Below are 24,694 nucleotides of genomic sequence, written 5' to 3' on the forward strand. Positions count from 1 at the left end.
GGCGAATATTCCAGAAATGGCCGCTGCCATCTTGCTCTGGTGATGTATTTTGGAGCCAGAGTCTGTGCAGTAGCTACCTCTGGTAGCTACTGCACAGTATCAAGGTCCCAGCCATATACCCATCTGACCAGTTGCAGCACCATTGATCGCGAGCACACCGACTGGAATACACAGCTGTCAATCATATCCTCAAATCCCCATTTATAGCATCAAATAACTAATTAAAATGAGTTTTTAGTTTTGTCCTTGTTCTATCCACTAACATAGAGGGGGCAGGGTTTATGATCTATATTGCAACCACCATGGAGTAATCGAGATGTTGTGGCTTCACGTTCTGGGACCTGCTTCGTATTGATTTATTTTTGGGTGATGATAAACTAATGAAAACATAGTTTTGAGTGCCTTCCCCTAAATACCATACAAAGGACTTTTAAACTACCCCACAATACATGTTTAACTGAAGCCACAACCTCTGAGGCTGAAAGATTACACCAATGTGGAAGTGTCAAGAACTGCAGTTCCTCTAATGGCCACTTGAGGCTGGCTCCAAAAAGAGTAAATCCCCATAGACCCCGTGTTAAAATGCCCAACTTCACAGCAGAAATAAACATGTTTACAGCCTGGTAGAAAAAATGGTTTTGGTTTCTTTAGCTAAGTTTACCATCAATGAGAACTGTAAAGAGGGTTTTTTTTTAAAAAATAACTTACCCATTAACATTTTACCAAGGCTTAAAGTATGCATATTCAGGGCATGGCCACTTGAGAGACAGACTGTCTGCAAGGCTTCCCAAGAGTCTGTGAGTCAGATCTGCCCCTCCCTCCTCCACAGCTCCTCGAGTCAAAGTATGGTCCATTCTGGCTCCGGATATCCAGGATGGAGACGGTCAAAATGCCGAACTTGAGGCTTCAAAATGGTTATCCATAAACCACAGGGTGATGTCATGGTAGCTACGTCCATCATTTATACAGTCTATGGTTTAATTGTTCATTTTGTTGCCAGAGGGGCTGGCAGCATGCTGTGGATTTACAACAATGGATGCTGTGGTGTGGAGGCACAAACCAGAGGAAGACACTGATATCAGGCTAAAACTCAAGAGTGACTTTGCAGTGCTGACCCACATGGAAGAAGTCTGGCATGTGCCCTGGATCCAAAAATGGCCCTGGTTGATGCTTGACAGTTTGCGTCTGGGTGATAGGATGCTGTAGAGGGGCTGAGAACCAGCTAGGACACATTATAAGGTAAAGATGCCAAGGGGCCTTCACTGCCTCCATCAAGGATTTTACTACATAGCACATGCTGGCCATGGCAGGCTTCTGCTGCTACTGAGACAGTTGCAGGGAGCAAACAAGAGAAATTTTCAGGCAGAAATCAATGGCCTCAGACTTGGAGATACTCCTCTTAGGGCGAATCTCATCCACACCTGGCGCCTTTCAGCAGAGGCGATTTTTGACAACCTCAGCGACCTCTGCCAGGGACATAGGCAAGTGTCCTGCCCAGTCTTCGGACTCTGCCTCCTCCATTGAGGGCATGATGGCCGGGTCAAGGAGTTCCTCAAAGTGTTCCTTACATCCTTCAACATAACCCCCAGTCCAGGACAGCAGTTTTCCTTCCATGAGGAACAAGCCCTGCTTTTCCTTCCTGAGGCATCTAACAGTGAGCCAAAACCTCTTTTAGGCCAACCGAAAGTCCTGCTCCATAGCCTCTCCGAACTACAACTGGACTTTTGCTTTGGCAATTACTGCAGTTCAGCCCTTTAGATCAACCTTCTTGTCTGCTGCTTCTAGAGACCCCCTCAACCTAGCCTGATGGCCTCCTGTGGTTCCAGGGGTCAGCACTCTTGGGTCCCCTGCATGCAGCCCAGCACACAATGAACCCAATCCCCCCCCTCAGAGATTCTGCTCTTAGTCTGGCCCCTCCCCTGGGCCCACTTTGCCCCAGGAGACCCTACCAGGAGCTGGATTGCTCTCTTAGGGTTGGGGGAGAGTTACTGCTCCAATCAGGTATCTTATGGTCTTGCTCATGAGTGAGAATAAAATGGAGCATGAGATGGATAGGCGATTTGGCGTGGTTCCACAGTGATGTTGGTGCTGCGTCTGACTGTTGTGGTGAGGAAGGAGCTGAGCCAGAAGGAAAAGCTTTCGATTTACTGTTCCAACTACATCCCAACCCTCACCTATGCTGATCAGCTCTGTGTAATGAAATTAATTTTCTCCACAGAATGGCTAGGCCCAGCCTTTAAGATAGGGCAAGGAGCTTAGAAATTTGTAGTGAGTTCAGGGTAGAGCTGCTGCTCCTTTGTGTCAAAAAGGGTCAGTTGAGGAAATTTTTGGCATGTAATCAGGATGCCTCCTGGATGCCTCCTGTTAGAGGTTTTCAGGGCACGTCCAGCTGGTAGCAGGGGACAGAGCCAGACCATGAAGGAGGGATTAAATATTTCATCTGACTTGGGAACGCCTTTGAATCCTGAAGAAGAAGCTGGTAAGTGTTGCTCTGGAGAAGGACATCTGGAATATTTTGCTCAACCTGCTGCCACCATGATCTGGCCCCTGATAGGTGGATGAAAATTATTTGCGTTGTGTTTTTGTTTAATGTTGTGTTTTGCGAAATGTTGTAATGTTTTATTAAATAATGCTGTTTTCTGAAATTTTGGTATTTTATGAAATGTAGAATTTTGTAAAATGTTGTGTTTTGTGAAATGTCGCAGTGTTTTGACCCTCAGGTGCCACCATAGATAACTATGGTTATCACTGTGACAATAATTTTATTTCCCGTCTCCACATTCAAGAGATTAACCATTGCATTGCGGTGTAATCTACCAGGAATGTGCGCTTATTATGTAACTGGCCAATGCAGCACCTTTCGTGGCTGCAAAAGTTGACACTACTGTGTCTTTTGCAGGAGTTTGGCTGTCAGGATCCCTGCTGTGTTACACAGTGATCCCATTTAAACAAATGTGGGGGCTGATGTTGGTGTGAATGTGGAGGTGTCACTGTGGCACCCCCATGAAGCAGATCTTTGATTGGCTTTAAGTTTGTGAGCATACCGACCAACTGTTATGCTTGTATTTCTCCAGATCTGGATCAGGCCCAAGTCTCACTAAATGTTAAGTTTTGTATTACAAAAGTAGGCTCATCCACTGTTTGCAAATTCACATTCTGTTTATGGCCAACTATGCATTTAGATGACAAGCTGTTAAAAATTACACCAAGTGGCAGACGCTGTAGCATCACAATAAACTTCCTTCTCATTCATGAAGACAGATGATACAGAGATTCTGGCGATACGATGAAGAGAGGAGGAAGTTTGGCCAGTCAAATCAGCAAGCAAACATCCTCAGTGACTTGTCATCTGCTAAGTCTTTAAGTTCAAACATATATTACTCAAACGGGACCTGGTATTTCATTTTCACACTTTTAGCTGTAGTAGTACCTCAACAGTAATACAGCTCCTTTCATCAATTTAAAGGAATACTTAAGGAACACTGGTCAAAAAATTATCTCAGTTAAAAAAAAACATCATTATGCGTTAAAAACAACATAATACAAAACATTAACAAATAACAAAGAAAAGCTCCACCAACACGTCTCTCTCTGTCTGTCTGCAGTCACGCTGACGGCATCTGTTTGTCAGTAAGTCCATCCATCAGTTTATCTGTCAGTCGTCAAATTTGCGAGCTCTTCTGCAGAACGTCCAGTGATGCTCCACTGTGTTCTCATTGGCCCGTTCGCTCATGTGATGAACGCGTGTATTGCGAATTGTGAAGCCCTGAAAAAAAACAAGACGATCAAAATGAGTCATATCACCACATAAATTCAAATTTTGCCATTAGCTGTGATTTTGAAATGTGCTGTGTTGTTCAATCCACTCATGGTTGATGCTTTTTAGCATACAATACTTATATTATTGGTGTTGATGTCAGAAGCAAAAGTACTCCGACATCTGAACAGTTTTGTCTATCAGGAAGATAAATTTTACACAGACCAGATCAGAGCACCTACAGATTTGGAGATGAAGTCGAGCAGATGCACACGCAGGCTGACTTCTTGTTGGTGGTCACATGGTCCGAAGGTGAAGGACACCTGGTAGTCTCTGGTGTCCATCATGTGTTTGTTCCACTTTGTGAAACTGGAGGAGATGGACTCCAACATTGAATGGACCTAAAAATGAAATAAAAATAAAAAAAGACTTGTGTGACAGTGTACATTTCATATTAATAATAATAATGACAATAATAATACAAGGTCACCTTCCTAAACAGAGTTAAAGAACAACAGATCAATTAAATCAAGAAGACAAATTTACAGCAAATAAAATCTTATGTGCAAAAGTTTAGTGAGTTTAAAACATGTATTAAGGGCCCAAACACTGAATGGCAGGAACGAAGGGTGTAATTATTATTTTGCACAATTAATTGTATTTTTGAGGAAAAAGGTGCTTGAAAATTCATAACTTTGGACATTTATCGGAAATGGTGAAAATTTGATATTCAACGCCTTTGGCACGAGCATGGCTGATGGCGTTAAGTTTCACCTGGATGTATGAAAACTGGAGGTACATGTAACATCCCAAGACGTACAAAAACGGCTCTTGGAGCAATACCCTAAACTTACCAGGAAGTCTGCCATTTTGAATTTTCTGTGCAATTTTTGTTTATTTTTGACCATTTTCAGGGGTCATACCTTAACAAACTCCTGCTAGAGATTTGATCCAATTGACTTAAAATTTTGTCAGTACCATTTAAAGACCTTCAGCTCAGTTCAGTTCAGAGATTGTCCCTCAAGAGGGGAAAAAACAAAACAATTAAAAATACAATAAACAGGCAAAGAGAACATCATAGCAGCACACAACCAAACTTGATTAAAAGCAATCGTGATCAACAGTAAAAGTGTCAATAAAAGGGGTGAGCTTGGTCAACCATTAAAATATAGAAATGTCAATAAAAGGAGGATCAGTCATTTCCAATCGTTAAAAGTCTTAAGCGGCACAAAAACAGCGCACTTAGGGATTGTGCAACCTTCGACATGAAAAAAAGCTTGAGTTTTCGTTGAAATGTGTGAGTTTGGTGAGGCCTCAAATATTTGTTTCACCACAAAACAGGAATTGGAGTGTAACTCCCCGCAGATAGTAAAATCTAACGCAAACTTCATGTTTGATGAGAGTTAAAACCAAGGACATCATCTATGTAACAATTTCATTATAGTGCCCCCTACTCGCAACGGGAAATGACATATTTTATACTTTGATGTTCTCCTTCTAGCAAGACCAGCTAAAATTTGTTTTGAAAACCTTTGTGTGTGTGTGTGTGTGTGTGTGTGTGTGTGTGTGGGCCTGTGGAGTCTCAAAGTGAAGTTAAAGGAAAAGGGAGAGACAGGAGGCCCAATTTACGATCTTGGGACTTCACAATAACCTGATAGCTGCTCATACGTCTACGTTCCAGAGACATACACCGCAGCATCAAACACACTTTTGATCCTAAAATAAAAAATAAAAGGAGCTGATTTCTGAATTTTGGAGCAGAACGTGTGTCATTCAGGTAATGGACTTATTCTCGGTATGTGAAAAAACAGGATCCCGTCTCTCACAAACTCTGCCGGACATGTGTAGAGGTGTGAGCGATAAACAAAAGCCCTCCCCCGTCCTCCTCTGCATTCCTCAGAGAAGAGTCACTCCTGTCATTTTAATAAAGGGAAGTAAAGCTAGAGGGGGCACGTGCTAACCAAAACTGGACTAATCATCGTTCGGGCTATTATTTGCTTAAATCATTGACCCTAACGGGCTGATATTTGGGACATGCGTCTCTATGGGGAGGGCTTTTAATTCCTTTCACACAAAACTGTTACTCTGCAAAGATGGGAAAAACAATCAAATTATTTATTTTACCCTGGGCAAATTGGCTTTATTTATCTATTTCAAAAACATGGAAAGAAGGTAATGAGCAACAAGAGAATAAATGACCCAAGTACAAGAAAATTACCTAAAAACTGCCAGTTTTTTAAAGTAAAAAAATAAAAATAAAATAAAATAAAGTAAGAAATTACCTTTAAAAAATCTTTCAAATTATCATAATTCTTTAAAATAATTGTAAACATATAATCATAATAATAATGAAAACAGTTCCCTGGACATTTTCCTGAGCTTTTTCAGAAACAGTCTTCTGCAGCTACTGATCTCTTTTGTTTTGCATCTCTCTTGTTTACTGTGCTGTTAATACTGTCTAATTGGGACTAGGCTTTTATTTGAAGTTTTACTGTAAACTGATTAAACAATAATTTATGCTATTATACATACATATATACATATATATATATATATATATATATATATATATATATATATATATATATACAGTATCTGTATCTACACTAACCAGATCTCTTCCCACTGACCTTGGTGGTGATGGTGAGCTGGGTGATGATAACTGCGACAGGGTTGGAGTATTTGGACAGCTTCCTGGTGCTGGACAGCTCCACCACCTCCTCGTAGGTGTCTGTGGGGTAGGGCAGCAGGGGTTTGGGGTCTCCCAGGCACTGGATCAGGGGCTCGATCTGATAGAAGTCAGCCTCCTTCCTGAGCAGCTCTGTCTCCTTGAAGTCGCACGGCAGCGTCAGCTCTGACGTCCGCAGGAAGTTGAGGATGTAGCTGAAACAGCAGAAACAGAGACGGGATCAGTTCAGACCGCTGAGCTAATGAATCTGTTGAGTCTCTGAGATCTCTGAGAGTCCGTTAAAGTCAGTTGGAAGGGGAGAGAACCGCTGTACGACGCCACAGTGAGAAAAGTTTGTTTCAATTTTTCTGACATTTCAGATTGAGATTCGGAAAACTTTATTGTCTGTTGTGACAGAAAGTCGTCTCAGACGTGGCTCCACGTGCAGTGCAAAACAAACTAAACATACAACGTTTGTTCCAGAAAACTATTAATAAATAAATGGCTCATAAAATAATTTAGACAGAATAAAAATCACAATATACTACTGTGTGCAAAGTGGCGTAGTGTTTATGTAGATGTATAGATCATTACCACACGTCTATCTATTCTATTATTATTTTTTTTTATTAACAAATTCCATGAAAAGACCAAAACAAACAACAAGCACAACAAGCCGACAGTCGTCGGTTAATGTTGGGCTGTCGGTGAGCGTCTGTCGCACTAGTCGCTGCTGTGTGTCCTGCACTCTTGACCCTCATAAGATTTTTTTGGGGCGATTCAGCATGTTAAATGTACTGCAGAGAGGCGAACTGTCGGTGAATTAAATGTTTGGCAGTTCAGCTCAGCTGATAAAAAAGTGAGCAAAGTAAATAAAAGACTTAAGTCAAGAGGGCGAGAGACCAAAACAAACTTGCTGACATCTTTAAAATCACTTTTACAGACTTGCTTTTATGATGTCACCTTTATTTATTTATTTATTTGTGTTTTATTTATTTACATCTCTCTTCCTCTATTCATTCATTTTGCTGCACTTACTCGCTTTATCCGTTCCTTATCCTTCTGATGTCGTGTTCTGACCATCTTTTCATGTTTTAAATTGTTCATCCATTTTTTATTCATGTTTTTATCTTCTTATCTTTGTTTTATCCCCACTGATGTGATTTCGTATACTTATTTTATTTATGTTTTATTTTATTATTTTTATTATGCATTTTTAATTGCATTTAGATTAGATTTTCAAAGATTTTATTAATCTAATACTTTGTTGAGAATCTGTATACGTATACTTTTTTTTGCTTTTATCGACCTTTCTGTTCATTTTCTAATGTTTATTTTATTATTTCCTGAGTTTCTGCCTTTGTTTTGTCTGTCAAAGCACTTTGTGAACAACTGTTTTTAAAGGTGCTATATAAATAAAATGATCATTATCATTATTATATAAGGTAACATTATTTTCTTTGAGTTCTTTGGCCGAAATGTCTCCTGATGGTTTGTGTTATTTTTCAGTACAGTAAATATGCTTTGTTCTTTCAACATTTGATTATGCTGTTGATATAAGTAGCTTATTAGCGTTGAGACAGTCTTCTGGTTTCCCCTTAAAGAAGTGATGATTACAGACCGCCGTCTGCTGTATGGAGGGATATTTCCTCTCACACAGGCACAGAGCGAACATGCTGGCTGGCTGTGTTCAAGTGACTTTTGTCCAAAACGCGGCGACATGAGGCGACACATTCGGCTTCCATTGCCGCTGGTAAGTTGATGTCGGTTTGGTGTGTCTGGGCCTTTAGCCACGAGCTCATTTATTCCTACTGAAAATCTTTAAAACAGCTCATTAATATATAATTTCTAAAAGCGGCTCAGTCACTTCCTTAACTAGCTGGACACTGTTGGTTTAACCATCGTCACTCGAACAGGATTAAATAGTGCATTTGGTAGGGACTATTTTTGATGCTCTAGTGAGTATCTGGGGCAGCAGGACGGTGTATGTGGAACTGAGTCAAAATAAAATACAATGTGTGTCTTCATGGTAATTTAGGGAACATCTCACCCAACGCAACCGTGTGGCTCACTGATGTGTTTTTAAATAGTTTTTGCAGCACAAAGGATTTCTGCGACACAGAGGAAGAAGATGCGTATACAGATAATACTTACTAGTAGATACATTCATTGTTTATTTGACTCTTCACACAGGATTTGTTGATGTAAATAAAAGTAGTTTGTTTTGCTTGTAAAAATTTTTCATGTAAGCATCTCTGTCACAAACTCACAAAGATAATCCAAACAGAATAAATGATTTACGTTCGGTTTAGCGCAGCGTACTTAGGACAAAGTTTTCTACAATAAACTGCATGTAATGCTTTTGTTCAGCTGGCTACAAATTTTATTATTCAAGCATAATTCTGCCACATGGACACACACTCACCGAAACAGCGGGCCGTCGCGGTCGATGAAGTAGTTTCCGTGCGCGTCTCTGACGGTGGGGAGGTCTCCTCGAAACATGGCTCCCAGCATGGAGTCTGGGTAGCGCTGCAGCGTGGACAGAGACGTGCTGTACACGCAGCCGCCCACGTTCAGAGTCACTAGCTCCCCCATCTGGACAGAGCAGGAACAGCAGACAGAGACAACGCTGAAGGACGAATATGCGATCTTTGGCAAATGAACTTGGCCAGTCGAACTCTGTGATGATAACACACCTGACACCTTTTATTCTCATTGTGATGTAAATTCAAAATAAATCCTGTTTAAACATGTTTATTTTACATATATTTTCAACCCAGCATGTGTAGCAAATTTTTGGCATTAAGCATGCATTATTTTTTATAAATAAACCCTATATTTGAAATCGAAACCGTTTTTATATTTTGATTTTCGAAACAAGATGCAGTTCATGGCTTTTACCCTGGAAGGTTCAGTGTGGGATTTAGTGACATCTAGTGGTGAGGATTGCAGGTTGCAACCAGCTGAAATGTCTCCTGTTAAAACTCCTTAAGTGTTCAGTGTTTCTCTGAAGCTGTTGCTGGTCCAGCATCCGCTAATATATACTCAATTATTTCCTCTGATAACTAAGATCCAGAAATTCAGGAAGTTTTTACTGGAAGCCGAATTATTTACAGAGGTCTCCTCCTATCAAAAACAAACAGGTGCCATCTTGCTCTGATGCTGTAATTTGAGTCAGAATATTTGCAGTAGCGATCTCTGCGGTAATAAGTTCCTGTCGTCTGACCGACCACGAGCGGCACCATTAACTGCAGGCACACACCGTTTTTATAGCATCAAATAACTAATTAAAACTAAATTTATCAGAAAAAAATAACACTTGAAAAAACATTACCATTAAAAGAACTACTTTAAAATAAAGAATTCATCTTTGGTACGTGTACTTTGAGTTTTTAGTTTGGTCCATCTCCTATACACTAACTTGAAAGGGGCGGGGTTTATGGCCTATACTGCAGCCAGCCACCAGGGGGCATTCAAGATGTTTTGGCTTCACTTTTGGGGAGGTGTCTTGTAGTTTATCTTTGTATAGTCAGTGGTCTTCACAGAGATAGATGTACAATGATACACACACACGCGCGCGCGCGCGCGCGCACACACGCACGCACACGCACGCACGCACTGCAGTATGAAGCATGTGCCATCATTCAAATGTCAGACATCATTCAACTGCCAGGAAGCGAAACAGTTCACACAGAAAAATGTCTGCAGAAAAAACCAAAACACAAACACACATGCACGCTCGTGCACACACACACACACACACCATGTGACCCAGATCTCCATTCTCCATCTGCAGCGCTGGGCTGGCGTTTTTTTTCTGCAGGTCAGACTGTTGAGAAGATCATTTCCACCAACACCTGCAACAAGAGGACGGACAGCTTGTGAGATGGTTGCCATGGAAATAGGCAGCCAGCTGACGCTTCGTTGCCATGGTCCAGACATCATCTGGCTGATTAGTCTGGTGTCCCTGATGTGTCCGTAGACTGCCAGCCAATGAGAAACCGGAGGAGGAGCTGTGGCCCTCACACAGCATTTTAACGAGCTGAGAGTCAATGGTACATAACAAATCTGGCTCAGCTGTGGTTTTCAGTGTTGGAAATCTCTAGATTCATCTCAAATTCAATTTTTATTCAGCGTATTGCAAATTGAGTATAAAATATTCTTGATTCATTATGTTTTTGAAAAAGGATCAAAATTAATGCAGCAGAACCAAAGACTGTTTTTTATTGCATGCAATCTTCTTTTTCTAAACACCATGCCTACATAAGCACTCTGAGATTTGTTTCAAATATAAAGTGCATTACAAATAAAATCCATTATTATTATTATTATTATTTTTATTATAACCATCCATGAAAATAGAAGATCTATACAATCAGCACAGTTTTCAACATCAGTGTCACCAATTTAGTGTCTGACCAAATGTCTCCCCTTCTGTTCCTGAGTTATGGCCAGAAAAGTGTTTTTATGATATCACAGTTGACCTTTGACCTCTGGGATATAAAATGTCAGCACTTCATCAATCCATCCTGTTAAACATTTATGTGAAATTTGAGCGCATGAATTCTTGAGTTGTTGCCAGAAACATGTTTTAAGAGGTCACAGTGACCTCAGGCCATTCTTGAATCCAAGTGGACGTTTGTGCCAAATTTTTAGGAAACTTCTTCAGATATTACGTTTACAAGAATGAGAGGAATGCAAGGTCACTATCAAGTGACCTTGACCTTCGAACACCAAATTCTAATCAGCTCATCGTTGGGTCCAAGTGAATGTTTGTGTCAAATCTGAAGAAATTTCCTTGAGGTGTTGTCAAGCTATCACTTTCACAAATATGGGTCGTACGGATGAATAGACAACCCAAAAACATAATGCAGACGGCCTTGACTATTCCCGGCGACGAAGCATAAAAAGTAAGCCATTTGCATTTGAATATTACTTTGGATTTAGATTCACAGTTGGGGTTAGGGAAGGGTAATCAATACATTGCATTGCAATGTTTTCGCATGGTCACATGTTTTTTTCGTTATATGAATATATATCACTGTTTGAAATACAAATAAAAACTTCTGGCAACTTTTCAGTCAAGCAGATACAGTTAAAGAGAGATACAGATAAAGTGACTGAAGTGAGATATACTGACTGAAACTTTATCTTATTAGATAAAACAGCAAAGTTTTTCTTTTTAGTACATAAAGTGCAGCCTGAAAAAAGGTAATAAAATGCAATACATATCATGATATTCAGCATATCGCAACACGTTTAAAATCTTTATAATATTGTATCATGACAAAGACATTGTAAGTATATTGTGATATCCATCCCTAGTTCAAAATAAACTGTCTGGGTCATGATCCAGCTGACTGTCAATAACTCTACTCTTTTGCAGGATAGGGCATTAGGATTTGTTGCTATGACAACAGTCAGGGTATAAATTACGCCATCTTTGAAGAACCAAAATCTTTAAAACATTGTAATCTGAATAACTCAGTTATCCACATATGAAGAACAGTGTAGTTTTTTGGGTACACCTGTACAATCAAAAGCAATAGAGTACCCCAGTAATGAGTCCTAAAACTCTGACGTGAGTTAGCATCATAGAGTCCCCAATTCCCTCGTCTCAAAGTCTGTGGATTTTTTTTAATGGGTTTTTGGTTGGAAGCCTGAAATAAGATCTGTGGTTAACACAAGCTTCAGAGACTTTCACATTGTTTTCTACAACACAAAATACATCAGTAAATACCAAAATTGTGAACTTTGAAGCTTTTATGTGTCTTAAAAAAGGCGGTTAATATTAAGCGGCTAAATGAGACTTGGCTTTATGACCTTGCTTTAGTGGCGTCATGAGGTCATGTGACAATGGTAAAGTTTGTTTTTAGCCTAACATTAGCTTTTTACGTTTAGGCTTCAGAAATCCTAAAAGTGGTGTTAAGTTGTTAAGATTATGTTGCTGAACAAAACAAATCATAAACGTTTGTAGGGCATTAATTGTCCAATATCTGATGTAGAGTACTTATTTTAGGTAAAGCATCTGTTCAAACACCTGGGCTCAGACCACTGTGGGTTTGGGGGGGTGGGGGGGGGTACTGTGAGTTAACTGTAATTTGACTGTATATGTATGTGGCTGTGTTGTCTGCATTTTTCCAACATCCAAGACAAATTTCTCATAAGGGAAACAACGAAGGCTAATCGTATCTTATCTTCTGCAATAACCCAAAATCCCACTGGCTTTTTGACATTGGGACCAGGGTGAAGCTAGTTTTCATGTCAGCCTACAGAAAAATATAATCTCCGGGGCACACTACAGTAACTTAGAGAAATGCAAAGAGTGTTGCAGCTGTCCCTAGTCTCTACATTGTTTGCTTTGAAAGAAAAAGAAACATCTGAGGGGTATAACATTATCAAATCTTTTTAAAACAACATCAGTCTGGACTTTTTATTACATTACTATTAGTGAAGTTATAAATTCATGAGGTTTCATTACATTTGCAGTCAGGTTAAGAGCCAATTTTATTACATTTTCAGCAAATTATTACATTATTGGGTGCTATAGGGCAAAAGGATTTTTTTAAACTATGAAGTCAAGTTATAAATTAATCCAGTATTATAGTCAAAACTATTAAAATTTACAGATATGGTTTAATTACAGCACAAATAATGTTTAAGGCTAAAAAGATCCTACTTCAAGAAAATATCACAAATTGTGCAGTTTTTGAGCAGGTGGTTACAATTTAAGGGGAAAATTGGATTTCAAATCATACAGTTTTTGAACCACCAGAGCTATAAAGCAATGTCCAGACATAAACCAGTTTAACATAACGTATTAAAACGAAAGTTAAAGAGCTACTGTTTTGGTTATTTTTTTCCTGCTTTATCTTTCTCTTTTTGTCTGTAAATAATGAAAAAATGTATAAATTTAATAATGATGAAAAACTAGAAATTATATTTTGAGTATTTGGGTGTATATTTATATTTAATTACTTAGAGTATAGGTTTAAATGAATAAGGAAGCGAGTTATTTCAATAACAAATGGGGAAGGGGTGGGTTTTCACTTCTTCTTACTCCCTTTGGAATATGTTATAGCAAGTCATTTTGTATTTGGACATTTTTTTGCTTTATATTACTCATTGTTTGTGATTATTACTTTGTTTTTTATTGTCTGTTTTTGTATATTTTTTATATTACTCATTGTTTGTGATTATTACTTTGTTTTTTATTGTCTGTTTTTGTATATTTTCTTCATTAAAAAATCCAGACTTGTGCAAAATTGTCAAAATCTGGATGAGTTACCATATTTTTGGGTACCACCTGAAAAACCAAAAGTAGCACAAATACACACAGATGTTGTTGACACTGAGTCAGAGGATGTAAATATGATCTTTTTAGAGGCTGACGGTGGTGAACTTGACTGTGTAATATCGCACAACGTTTCCGCCGTTTTTACACATTAACACATAATTTTAACACTTCTCAGAAACACCTGGAGGTGATTATCTAAAAAACCTGCTGTGTGATAATTAGCTGCTGCTGTCTCTCTCCATGTGAATGAAGCTAATCTCGCTGCGGTTAGCTCGCTAGTTAGCAGGATGTGTTTACAAAGAAGACGTCATACACTTGTTTTAACGGGTTAAAAAAAAAAATAAATGTAAAAGTCAGTCCGGTCTTACCTATAACTGCTCCATCTCTGGTGCTTTGACACAATAAAGGTGGAGGTTAAAGCTCCTAATCAGCCAACATCCTCATTTACATCCATCAGCTGCAGCTCTGTCAGCCAGACAGACACTTCCGGCACGACCTGTCAAAATAAGACGTCATAAATACGTATTTTGGTCAAATATAAATACACTTTAATTCATGTGTTATAAGAAATAATGTATTTACTTCAAACCTTAACTTTATCTCTGTGATGCTACATAACTGAATTCTTGTTTGAAGCTTTTGTTTTTGTTCGTGGGAGAATGTATACATTGGATTGTTGTACTGATATTTTGTAGCCTATATAAAAAAATGCAAATAGTAAAAAAAAATAAATACTAAAAAGAATGAAATTCTAGTTGTTTCAAAGCCTGAGGGAAAACAATAAAACAAAAAATATTTTAATTTAAATATAGTCCAGTCTAGAAACACTGGAATTAGCCAATGCAATAATTATAATAATATAATTTATTTGTTTTAATTATAAAATACAAACCTTATCTTAGTTGTTAAAATCCCAAATTCCCCTAAAATATATTTTTTTAAGTTGACTGCAAAAAAAATCATTTATAGCCTTTCTTAAAGTTAACATTGGACATTTCAGACTTAATTTCTTAAGTATGATGAGAAACATAATATACCTCTACATTTTTAACCGTGTATACCTGGATATAGATTAAATGTATGAATACTATTCACAAAAACCTCCACTGAAGCACTTAAGATTATCACAAAATATTTAATTTACTATGAAAATCAGAAAAATCCTCACAGTTGTTTTTTTTTCATACAAAGGCTTAAAACATGAGATGTTAATTTTATTGATTAACAAAATATTTTTTTGTTACCTGATTTTAGCCTTTAGCTCAGTTATGCTTCTGATTTTTGTATTTTATGTGCAGGACTGTGTATGTTTACAGCAGCCACCTCACGTGTAGTACCTACCTCCCACCTCCTGGGGGCGCCAGCAGTCTGCCGGTTCATATAAACACGGAAACTTTACTGTTTTATTAGCGGCTACTTCCTCCTGGTCGCATCTTCTGTGTTTGTTTTGTGTGTCTGATCTGGAGCTGTTCATACTGAAAAATCTCTGTGTTTCGTCTCCGCTGCTTTGTGATATTTAAGTAACGCCGCTGCACAGATCGCTGAAGTGTTGAGGGGAGTTTTTACAGTCAGAGATCCGTGTGGAGGTGCTGGTTTTATTCTGGCGGGCTCCAGGGTTAGCTTGCTCCGTTAGCTCCGTGAACAGCGATGACCTGAGAGAGTTTCTCTTTCTGCGCATCTCGACTGTTGACTAAAACCGGAGACCCTCCGCTCATCATGGCGAGTGAAAACACCGAGACTAACGCGGGGAACGAGGAGGAGACTGGCCCTCCATCCGAGCACGACTATGCCCACCCCGAGGCCGGTAACTTAACTTCCACGGAGGCGTCCTCCCCCTCGGGTCCACCGGCGGTAGACGGAGGGGTCACCCCGCAGGGGAGCTTCACCACAGCGGCAGAGCAGCACAGCACGCCGGGACAGCAGCCCGCTCTGCCGGTGGAGCTCCCCGAGCCCGCCGTGGGAGCGGAGGTGGACTGTCCCGGTGGAAACGATGTTGGTGGAGTCTTTTCCACCGCAGACCGAGGAGGACCCCCCAAAGACAGAAGCCACGGTGCTCTCTGTGGTCCCCTCCGCCCCCACTAACCGAGGTGGCCGAAAGCGTCCGAAGCGGCCCGAGGACAGGTACTGCTCCGCCTGTAAGTCTGAGTTTGAGCGGCAGGGCCGCAGCTTCAACCGGAGGGCGGTGTACACCTTCTCCAGCCCGGACACGGTGCAGTGGGCCTTCCCGGACATCACCGTGCACGAGAAGTCTTTCCTGTGTGAGACCTGCGCGCAGGTCATCAGGAGCAAATGTAAACGCAAACAGAGCGGGAAGAGGACCCTGTGGCTGAAACCGCCTCAGACAAAACCGGTATGTGTGACTGATAGTATCACGATATACTGATAACAGTGATATCACCGTGCAGCCGATTCTGGGATTTTAGCCTCAGATAGTCTCTGCACTGCATACAGTTTTATTAAAGGTCCGATGTGTGCAATTCAGTGACATCTAGTGGTGAGGACTGCAGATTGCATCCAGCTGAAACTTTTCTGTGTAAGAATTTCCTCAGTGTTGATTCAGTACGATTACATGCACAGTTTAGTCGAGCTTCGGTCACAGCTCGATTAGGCCGTTCAATAAGACTACTGTCCGTGTCGCTGTATACAAGCACCGGGAGAAAATCGGTTTATTGACAGAAGTATGTCCGACTCCACCGTTGAACCTTCTTCCAGTTGACCTGCTAAGTCACATACCAAACAAGTTAGAAAGCGGCAAACTGGTTGCATGTCGAACAGTGAAAACGTACTTTTTTTTGCACCGTACATTTTTTGTGCGAATCTTAAGCTTTAATTTGTACCTTTGTCTTGTTTTGTTTTCCATCTTGCTTTTTCGGCTTTCTTTTATAAATTTATGCTGCTCAACTTCCAGATCAAAGCCCAGCGTTGGGACTGTGAAGCACGCACTGAACGCCAAGTCCGATTCAAGAAATTCAACTTAGTAAGACTTCAGTCAGACTAACGTGTTTACATACATTTTAAAAAATCCAGTATTAGTCAGACTAACAATAATTCGTCTTTTTCTAACATCGTGTAAACGTACTGATTGTTTAACTACGATGGCCAACTTGAAAATGATAATGGCCCTCTGTAGAGTCCGTGATTGGTCAGTCGCTTCTGGGCTGCTGTAGAAACATGGTGGTGCAACATCGTAGACATTAACAACTTTTCTGATTTTTATAAACTAAAGAAAAAATACACTTCACATTATATTCAATTTCTGACGATAAATCCCCCTGAATCCTACACACTGGACATTAAATACATTTTCACTCAATTCACATTGCTGGGTGATGAAATCCTGATAAACAATATTTGATTTTGTTTTTAAATGCATTTCCAGAATGCTTATTTACTCTTTCGTCCGTCTAAACGCAAAATTATTCTGTCCAGATTTTTAACCTTATTCTCCAGTTGCAAAGACATTTCTGAATCCTAATCAAGTTTTATCTCTTTGCACTCTACAAAACAAAACAAATGTCCATGTGCTATATATATGTGAAAATACAAACTGATGGAAAATAAAAATGAGAATACCGTATACTGACATATTCTGGCTTTCATGGTACTAATCAAATGCAGAGATTTGTCACCTCTGATTACCGTCTTTGATTGGATCAGAAAATAAGTTCCACATCTCAGGAGAGGCTGACGGCTCAGAGCCACTGATGTGATCGCGTTTCGTTAGGTGGACGCGTTAAGAGTGTCTGATGTCTTCTGTTTGTGTCCTTGGTGACTGCAGTCGGAGTCGAGAGACAAGAAGATGAAAGGTCGCAGGATGGGGAAGAAGAGCAAAGCAGCACAGCTGGTGAGCAAGTCCTGCTACAAGGCCGCTTTCAAAATGCTCTGGTCCGCCAAAGGAGCCCGGAAGCCCATGATGGAGTTCTGGAGCAGACAGCTGAAAGAGGAGGTGAGGACAGATGTCCCTCCTGGTCCACCAGGACAAACATACCCTGCTTAAAGTCTTCATGCAGAACGTAACACTTGTTTTTTTCATTATTACGTACTCACTGCACGATGTGTTTCCTGGTGTCGGTGCAGATGAAGGCGCTGACGCGGCAGACGGACAATCCCTTCCATCAGAAGGTGTCGAGCAGGAAGCCGCTGTCGTCCTTCCCCTGGAGACGCTGTCTGAACTGGGCCCAGGACCACGCTCCCCTCGTCACCACCTGCCTCACCTCACTGTTCCCCGACATCAACTCTCTCTCCAAGAGCGGACAGTAAGTCTGAGTCAGGACACGCTGGTCAGTCGACACGGTCCAGAGCTTTAACGCGCGACAAAAAGTTAAGGAATCCTGCTGCTGTTGATGATTTCTTTCAGGTTTTTCAGTCAGTATGTTTACACGGTAATAGAAGAAGTTAAATTATTGAGCCGCCCATTAGTTCACCTGGTAAAGTGGGCGCCCGAGGACAGAGTCCTCACTGCAGCGGCCGCGAGTTTGACTCCGCTTTGACCATTTGCTGCTTCCCCTTTCACACTTAAGTTCTCCTATTCTAATAAAGGCAAAAAGCCAAAAAACACTTAAAAAAGAGAAAAGGTTGAATTATTCTGTTACTGCGAATAACATTTTAGTTGGACTGAAACTTCTGAAATTTCAAAAAGTTGTACTAACACACCTAGATAATGAGGTTGGGGGTTAATTGTCTTGTAAACGCCTCAGCCGGACCTGAACCGGCTTCTGCACATAGTCCCCGGGCCGGGCTTTGACCCGAAATTTAAACAGCATAAATTCAAAGATAAATCCCGGAAAACACTCGAAGAACAAGAAGGGGGAAAAAACAAAACAAGACGAAGGTACCAAGTAAAGCATAGAGTACACACGACATGTACAGCGCTGAAAAGTTCGTGTTTTCACGGTATAACGTTTAACCTGTTTGCTAACTTGCGTCTGTGACGTAACAGGTAAACCACAGGGTCAAAGCAACAAGCTGAAAGGCGGCATATCGTCACCGACATCCACCAGTACATCGATTCGCTCCTGCTGCTTGTATTCTGGGACGAGGACAGTAGTTCAGTTACTGTACTTGACTGAACTGAGCATGCGGGGTGGGTCTAGTCATACCTTCGTCAGCGATCTGATGACCGTCTGCTCTGTTTCTATGGCAGCCCGCTGTCGGAGGACCAGGCCCAGACGCTGCTGGAGCGCCGTGCCGTGGTGGCGCTCTCCATCCCGCTCTTTACCAGGAACATCTGGAAGAACAACTTCCTGCAGGCCGCTCTGGGGGCAGAGCTGCGTCTGCAGGGCTGCTCAGGCGCTGCTCTGGACGCCCTCAACACGATGGGACTGTGTCAGAACAAAGACACCGTCAGGTTACTGCTGCACCGGCTGCGAAACAGCAAGAAGACGGTGAGTATCACGAACATCGGCTCAAAAACCAACACGGTTAACAAATATTGGCAGTAGCTTCACATTTTCATGTGTTTGCACAATTCAAATGTTGCCGCGAACACATCCAATAAAATATTAACAAGAGAAGAAGGAAGCAGAACAGAAGTTCTCATCTCCCAGGAGATGTTTTGTCCTGATTTAACACGGTAAAGATGCGAGTGTGATGTCAGTAAGTCATAATAGCAACTTCGCTCTGTTTTTAAAATGTCCTCGTCTCCTGCGGTCGTATCTCACTTTAATTTCGCCACTCTGCCGCCACGATCCCGGTGGTACTGCCCTGCTTTGCCCAAATATGGACGAAGTGAACGCAGAGTTCAGACAGTGGACTCCGTCTGTGTCCGAGTCTGACGTCGAGTATAAATGAGCCCTGAGAGGAAAACCTGACTTTTGTTTCTCACCTTTTTGTTTCTGTCAGGCGACACAAAACGGACGACAGATGAAACAAGACCACATGAAAGCAGAAGACATGTCAGACGTGGAGGAGGAGGATATCGAGGAGGAAGAAGAAGAGGAAGAGGAGGAGGAGGAAGAGGTAGGAGAAGAAGAGGATGAGGATGATGAAGAAGAAGAGGAGGAGGAGGAGGAGGAGGAGATGGAAATGGTGGTTGAGCAGGAAGAAGTGCAAGAGGTAGAGGTGCAGGTCGGAGTGGAAGAGGACGATGTGGAGACGCAGGCAGTGGAGGAGAAGAAGAGGAGGAAGAAGAAGGCGAAGAAACAGAGGAAGGAGGAGAAGAGGAAGGAGAGAGGGAAACGGAAGGTGAAGGAGAGGGAGGAGGAGGAGGAGGAGGATGAAGGGTCTGAGCAGAAGAAGAGGAGGGTGGTGGTGGTGAGGCTCGGCCTGCTGAAGGGACACTCAGAAGTTGGACGATCTGATCTGTCAGCTCCCTAAGACTCTGCAGGCTCCGCCCACAAACTCAACAGGTCCCGCCTCCAATCAGAGAGCAGGACAGTGGTCCCGCCGTCTTCTCTGGGGGGTGTTGAGAGGGATTCTGGGAAATGTAGTTCAGCAACTGTGGAGGGAAACTGAGAGCTTTAGTTACAATTTTTCATTTTGACATTAAAATTAAAATCAGAAATGAGTTAATTTGAGCCCAGAAACACAAAAGTGGTCCACTGAAACTGAGTCAAACAGCAAAACGGCCGCAGCTGATTGATCACATGATTATCTGCATTAATTTCATCCCTGATGGTCGTGTGAATCAAGGTAGCTGAATCTAAAAATGAACCAACTTCCAGTTTTGTTCGACCCTCTGTGTATGCTTCCAACATTCATATTTTTGGTTAAACTTTTATAACCCTTTGAAACATTTAAAAACTGCCTTGAAGTCTTTCAAAAACATGGGAAGAAGGCAACAAGCAATTAAAGAAGAAATGAACCAAAAAAAGTAAGAATTTGGTTACAATTTTTTTTTTTTTACAAGAAATTACCTGAAAATTTGTTAAAGAAAAAGAGAAAAATTAAGGCAAATAAGACTTGGACAACATGCTTAAACATGTATAAAAATTCTGTAAATTAAAAAAAAAGGAAAGAAAAAAATGGCTAAGTCTACTAATTTGTGGACCATTTCAGAGTTTGTCATTGCATTTTCCCGTGTTTTTTAAAGACATGTCACCAATGTTCTCAGGGTTCAAAGGTCTAAATACTTGTGAAAGACATCAGAGAACAGCACAAGAAAAATGTCGCTCCGAAAGTCCCGTAGTTTCCTTTAAAATCTACTTGGTACTAACTTTAGGGACATACCATGGAGTACAAGATCTACCTGGGGATAAAGTGACATTTTTTGGCAAATAATGCTGTAATAATTTGTAAAAATGTACAAGAATACTCATAATTTCAGAGGAAAAAGTTATGAGAAGAATAAAGCCACAATTTAACATCAAAAACACAGCACACAAAACACAACAGATTTAGGGCGTTGTAGAGAAAAGTTGCATCACTGTGAACTTGCAGGATTTTAGAGCATTGCAGACCAGCACACTGCAGGTTTCAACTCGTCTCTTTGCAGATCTTTGGTCTGAACTGGTCTTAAACTACAGCTCCACCCTGCAGTGAACAGTACATGCTGGAAATATAAGAGATAAAAAATGCACATTTTTGGCCTCAGGAAGACAGAGTGACCCAAAAAACCTACAGCCGTCAGTAAATCTCTGAAATGTCCAAATATCTGACAGGTAGGTTACAGGTGAAGGACCTCAGCAAAGAGTCAGTCCTCACTTTAAGGAAAACTTTGGTATTTTTCAACCTGGTATCTTTTTATTGATTTTGTGCCTTAATGGGAATAATAACTTTTTAAATTTGTTCAGTATTGAGGGAGACCAGTTTACGTCCATTAAAAGTGTTTCTTTTTGCCCGTGACAGACTCAGATTATTATTTTTGGTGTTTGGTAACATTACAGAAAAGATCCTACAGAAATAAACCTTTTTGTTGAACGAGTAAGCTCCTTTTTGTGTAGTGAGTCCACAGAGACAAAATAAAACGCACAAAAAACATCCTGCTTCGTGTTTTCCACAGTTATAATAATAACAGACCGGTTTGGTTTAAATAAACCCTTAATTATTCAGTTAAAACTGAAAATCTGCTTTATCTATACACACTAAAATGAAATGATGGCGATTTGGCAATAATCTGAGCCCGTCAGTGGCAAAAACAAACACTTTTAGTGGCTGTAAACCTCTCAGAGCTGCCCTGCAGCCCTCTCGCTCCATACGTGAACATTTTTGTCTCCACTGGACACAAAAACATGGGAAAATCAGGTCCAGGTCAAAATACCAGAGATATCCACCAACGTTTATCCAGCTGCTGAATGACGGAAGTTATCAGGAGGTAGAAAGCGATTTACTGTCTAATCGTTGATTAGGGTTCACAATTAAAATTCCCTGCTGCTCTTTCAGTTTGGAGTTTCTCGACAGGACTCTGACACAAAGCAAAGAAACAGGAAGTAAACAGAAAGTGGTTTGATTTTTGAACACAGTGGATGTCCTGAACTGTTGAGGCTGTTTCGGTTTGCAGACTGAAACATTTGTGTTTGAAACGGAGCTGAGCAGAGGCACACAGGAGAAAAGGACCTGGACTTTAGTGCTTTGTGGGTTTTTTATTGTTTGTTGGCCGCAGTGAACTCACCAGTTTGAATCATGCCGAGGACTTTCTGCTGCATTCAGGTCACATTGACGTAATTTGACAGAGCAAAGTGGTTGTATGATTACAGAGTCGGTCATGAGAGGGTTAAAAAATACGGTTCATTGATAATACATTACAGCTATAACCACTAAATAACCATCAAAACCAACGCGGCCTGACAGCAAGCGTCCGTTTTTAGAAACAGACAGATTATTAAACACCTTTAATCCAAAACTTTCAGAACAAAAAAAGCTTTTTAGTCATAATTACAATCCGGATGATAACTTGAATGCTATCTAAAATTCGTAAAAGCTGTAATAACATTAACTCTAATATGAAATGAATGCAGCATTAGAGCCATTTTTAGAAAAAAAAACAAAAAAACACAGTTCCCCTATGAACTCTGAGGGAAATGTCAAAAGTATGAGTTAAATTTTGACAGAAATGTGACTCTGATGTTCAGAATTCAAAAATTGATCTTAGGAGTGTAGTTTTTTTCACTTTGTAATACTTTATTTCGCAGTCTGTAATTTCCTAATCGTTTCAGTGAAAGGTCGATGCGACGTGTTACTGATGAGAGTGAAAACAGACTCTTCAGTCGGTACATTTCCGGTTCTGGCTGAACTTGTGTGGCTCGGTTTCACAGTAAAAACACAGCAGGGTCTGAACGTGGGAGAGAAACCTGGATGTAAAATTCATCTACACATGAAAAGAGAACTGTTTTCCTATAATTAGAGCCCGATCGCAAACTTCTTTCTGGGAAATAATTTGGAAATTAAGGACTAATAAAATAAGAGTTTAAGCGATCCTGTTCTGTGGTCTTCACTTAATAATAACACCATATTTAAAAACACGGCCGAACTTTTCTCTCCTGTTTAGAAAATGATGAACTGAACGTTTCTGAACTGGAGACGCTGTAAAAATATAGTTTGATTTGTACCGAGGGTTTTTTTTTTTCTTTGAGTTTCTCAAAGCTTCTTCAGAAAATGTTTTATTTTTTATGTGTCTGAGTGGAGGAGGACTGCCAGATGTGCTTTCTGATTGTTGGCCTCAGATGTGGTATTCGGCCAGTTAAACCAGTCTGATGCAGAACGTCCTGTAAAAGTTTGCCAATAAAAATGTTCCAAGGCCTCAACTTTCTCATTTTTCTGTGGGTGACTCAGTTGTTGCCGTTTCTAAAAGGTGTTTCGGGTTCAGATTTTTATTTCACTTTATAATAACTTACAGTAATAAAAGTTATTTTGTTTATTTACACTAATGAAAAACAAATGATTTCGATGTTGCCTTTTTCTCCACTATGAGCCAAAAAAACAGCAGTGGAACTAAGTAGATAATTTACTTTACTGCAGTACTTTAATGCAGCTTTGAGCAACTTGTACTTTTAAGTGAGTATTTCCATCATATGGTGATTTAAAATTCAGCTCCACTATATTCTGGAGGCAAATGTAATTTTTACTTTACATGTATGTACTTTGTATATTTTAATTAATATACTACATAAATCAACTAATAAATTATGTATTTTAATATGTTAAGATACCCAGCAGTACATAAAGTAAATACGGTCTTCTTTATCACATACGTTACGCAGATTAATGCACATTAAATATGTAAATAAAATGTATGTATATTGTGTATATACATTTATAAATATCTTTATTTTACATATGCTTATTTTTTCCATGTCCGCAGAGCAAAGTAATCAACTTCAACAAAAACTTTTAGGGAACTTTTCATTTTTGTTTTTGTTTTAATTTGTTACTGAGTCTCAGTAATTTTCCACCCTGTTAAAAAACAACAAAAAACCCAAACAATTTCACTTAGGAAGCGACTTTTTTTGGAGGAAACTGAGGAAAGCTGCCTGTGAACAAAAACTGATGATTCATGTTGTTAATTTGTCAAACACGTCAAGATCCACCCTGTTAGATTATATTACGTTTGTACGATCAAAAACATTTAAAATCATCTTAAACTCAGTTATGCACGTTCTTATGTGCAGGTGAGTGGACGAAATCTGGATCACTCACAGTTACGGTGAACTTAGGTCAAACATTTCCACCCTGTTTGGGTCCACAGACCAAATATGTTCCAATATGAATCACATTTTCTTTTTTTTGTTTTTTTCTGTAAGTTTTGAGTCTGAAATGTTGCTGCAGAAATTCCTCATCTCTTACCTGTTTTCCAGTTTGCATCTTCAGATGTATTTTTTGGATGAGGACATCTTTGCTGGGGGCGAAGCAGACTTTTAAACAGTATTTCCACAAACTATCTCAAGTGTTTTTATCAGCAGCACTGCACACACGGCCTCGCTGTTCTCCACTTCACTGATCGTTACATCCACAAGCTGCAGAGACGCTGGATTTAGGCAGATAGTAAACACCTGTGAGAGCAGAGACCTCGACCTGCTGAGAAAAGGAAGTAAACATG

General features: G+C 40.2%; 2 protein-coding genes across 2 annotated transcripts; one reads left to right on the forward strand and one right to left on the reverse strand.

The window, feature by feature from the left end:
* Positions 1-3,138: 3,138 nt before the first annotated feature.
* On the reverse strand, positions 3,139-14,198 carry kctd6a (potassium channel tetramerization domain containing 6a). The gene is made up of 6 exons (XM_042497338.1): positions 14,091-14,198; positions 10,189-10,282; positions 8,851-9,020; positions 6,388-6,640; positions 4,000-4,158; positions 3,139-3,766 (listed from the first exon to the last, which is right to left on the reverse strand). Exons 2-6 carry the CDS (start codon positions 10,213-10,215, stop codon positions 3,656-3,658), a joined length of 720 nt encoding a protein of 239 aa, XP_042353272.1. The 5' UTR covers positions 10,216-10,282; positions 14,091-14,198; the 3' UTR covers positions 3,139-3,655.
* Positions 14,199-15,177: 979 nt separating this feature from the next.
* LOC121960224 (bromo and FHA domain-containing protein DDB_G0267958-like) lies at positions 15,178-20,488 on the forward strand. The gene is given in 6 exon segments (XM_042509858.1): positions 15,178-15,717; positions 15,719-16,072; positions 17,501-17,668; positions 17,800-17,978; positions 18,866-19,106; positions 19,564-20,488. Coding segments are annotated over 6 exon segments (1,695 nt in total). The 5' UTR covers positions 15,178-15,438; the 3' UTR covers positions 20,038-20,488.
* Positions 20,489-24,694: the final 4,206 nt, after the last annotated feature.

The sequence above is a fragment of the Plectropomus leopardus genome, chromosome 2 (genome assembly GCF_008729295.1).
Source record: "Plectropomus leopardus isolate mb chromosome 2, YSFRI_Pleo_2.0, whole genome shotgun sequence".
In the NCBI taxonomy this organism is placed as follows: domain Eukaryota; kingdom Metazoa; phylum Chordata; class Actinopteri; order Perciformes; family Serranidae; genus Plectropomus; species Plectropomus leopardus.

What these genes read in the sequence shown, in the direction of transcription:
- kctd6a (XM_042497338.1), bottom strand. Translation starts at nt 10,215, where the DNA reads ATGGAGAATGGAGATCTGGGTCACATG. An exon ending in CGCGACGGCCCGCTGTTTCG is followed by an intron (nt 6,641 to 8,850) that starts GTGAGTGTGTGT and finishes CTGCTGTTTCAG; the next exon opens with CTACATCCTCAACTTCCTGC. An exon ending in TCGACTTCATCTCCAAATCT is followed by an intron (nt 3,767 to 3,999) that starts GTAGGTGCTCTG and finishes GTTTTTTTTCAG; the next exon opens with GGCTTCACAATTCGCAATAC.